The sequence below is a fragment of the Echinococcus granulosus genome (assembly GCF_000524195.1).
Source record: "Echinococcus granulosus chromosome Unknown EG_S00690, whole genome shotgun sequence".
In the NCBI taxonomy this organism is placed as follows: domain Eukaryota; kingdom Metazoa; phylum Platyhelminthes; class Cestoda; order Cyclophyllidea; family Taeniidae; genus Echinococcus; species Echinococcus granulosus.
This window is the reverse complement of record NW_020171064.1, coordinates 1-1374: the sequence shown is the minus strand read 5'-3', so window position 1 is coordinate 1374 and position 1374 is coordinate 1. Positions and strand designations below refer to the sequence as shown.

At 36.0% G+C, this 1374-nt stretch overlaps 1 protein-coding gene across 1 annotated transcript; it reads right to left on the bottom strand. All coding sequences in view use genetic code 11, as the record gives it.

Moving 5' to 3' along the window:
* Nucleotides 1-3: 3 nt before the first annotated feature.
* EGR_11277 (hypothetical protein) lies at nt 4-1025 on the bottom strand (the record flags this gene model as incomplete). Its single annotated transcript, XM_024500518.1, has 2 exons — nt 4-252; nt 975-1025. 2 exons carry the CDS (start codon nt 1023-1025, stop codon nt 4-6), a joined length of 300 nt encoding a protein of 99 aa, XP_024345068.1.
* Between the last annotated feature and the right edge of the window lie 349 nt (nt 1026-1374).

Below are 1374 nucleotides of genomic sequence, written 5' to 3'. Positions count from 1 at the left end.
GCTTCACGTACTTTGCACAACTAGACATTCAGTCGATCCTGCTGCCATTTTAATCCCAATTATTTGTCCTACACAGCATTTATTTGTTGTTGTGGAACATAATATTGAGTAGTCTGCACTATTTGCAATGCCTTTTGTAAGTAAGCTACAACGGTTGATGCCTATTTTACTCCCATTTCTATGCTTCAACACTAATGAACACACCATGAAGATCTTGGGAGCTGCGTATCTTCCAGTCTCTGATGGTGATAACTATGGAAATGCAATAAATGTAAAAATATACTCTAACGGTTAGTCAAACTGATGCCTAGTACATTCATCTTTAACAGGACTCCACTCATTTAAATATTCAAAATTCAGACTTGTTTGAGATCTACTTCATAAAATAGTAAACAGCGTCGATTTTAAATTGTATTTCTGTCCTTAAAATTGCCTCATTATTTGCACTAATAAAGTAAAATAGCATGCCTATAGGACAATAACTGTCTTACTTGTAAGGAAATACAGCATTTCCTACTCAAATTGATTACTGCTGGTCATTTTTTACCACGCCAGCATTGAATTAAATTTCATGAAATGGGAGGGTTTGCCGCAAGTTCAGATTTAAGACAAATGTGGAATGTGTGTGTTAGTCCGATAGCTGTACTTTACACTCTCGAAGAGTGTCACTGAAATAGGCAGCGTGTAATTTTGAATTAATGAGGCATTTGGACAAAATTTAAAGAAACAGCAAGTTCTGTGGGATAAAACAGAATTAGACCTGTTGGGAGTAGTCCACTGTATTTCACTACTTGTTATTATAAAGCCAGGTGAATCAGTTACTTAATATGTTCATAGGCACGACTTTGGATTCATTGACTTTTGTGCTTCAATTTACTCAGGAATGCCTTTATGGAGTGAGGACGCATGATCGCCATTGCAACAACTTCCTGATTTAACTATTTTAGAGTAGGTCATTGGGAGTTTGTTATTACTTTAGAAATCCAAGAATCGAAGTTAAACTTCCTTAATTGAATGTTAGGCATTATAGCTCATGAAGAGCAAATCTAAGTAAGAAACTTGATGAACAAGTTGGTATTATGCACAAATTACCATATTTGTAGTGATTCATCAATTTGATGATGGCTTTGGCCATTGGCTTGAGGATTTCTTTTACCTCAAATTTTGCTTTTTAATCTGACAAGCAAACAAGCAAAAGGAATACAGGAAATTGGTATTCTACATTAGGAAGCCGCTTTAGAAGGCAAAAACCATCCTCCTACAGTTAATCTTTCAAATAACCTTCAAACTTCATTGGAGGAGCCTTATTTGACCCCTAGTATCGCCGCTCGAAGAGGAACAATGGTTGATTTCGAGCAAGTAAACATTCAGACT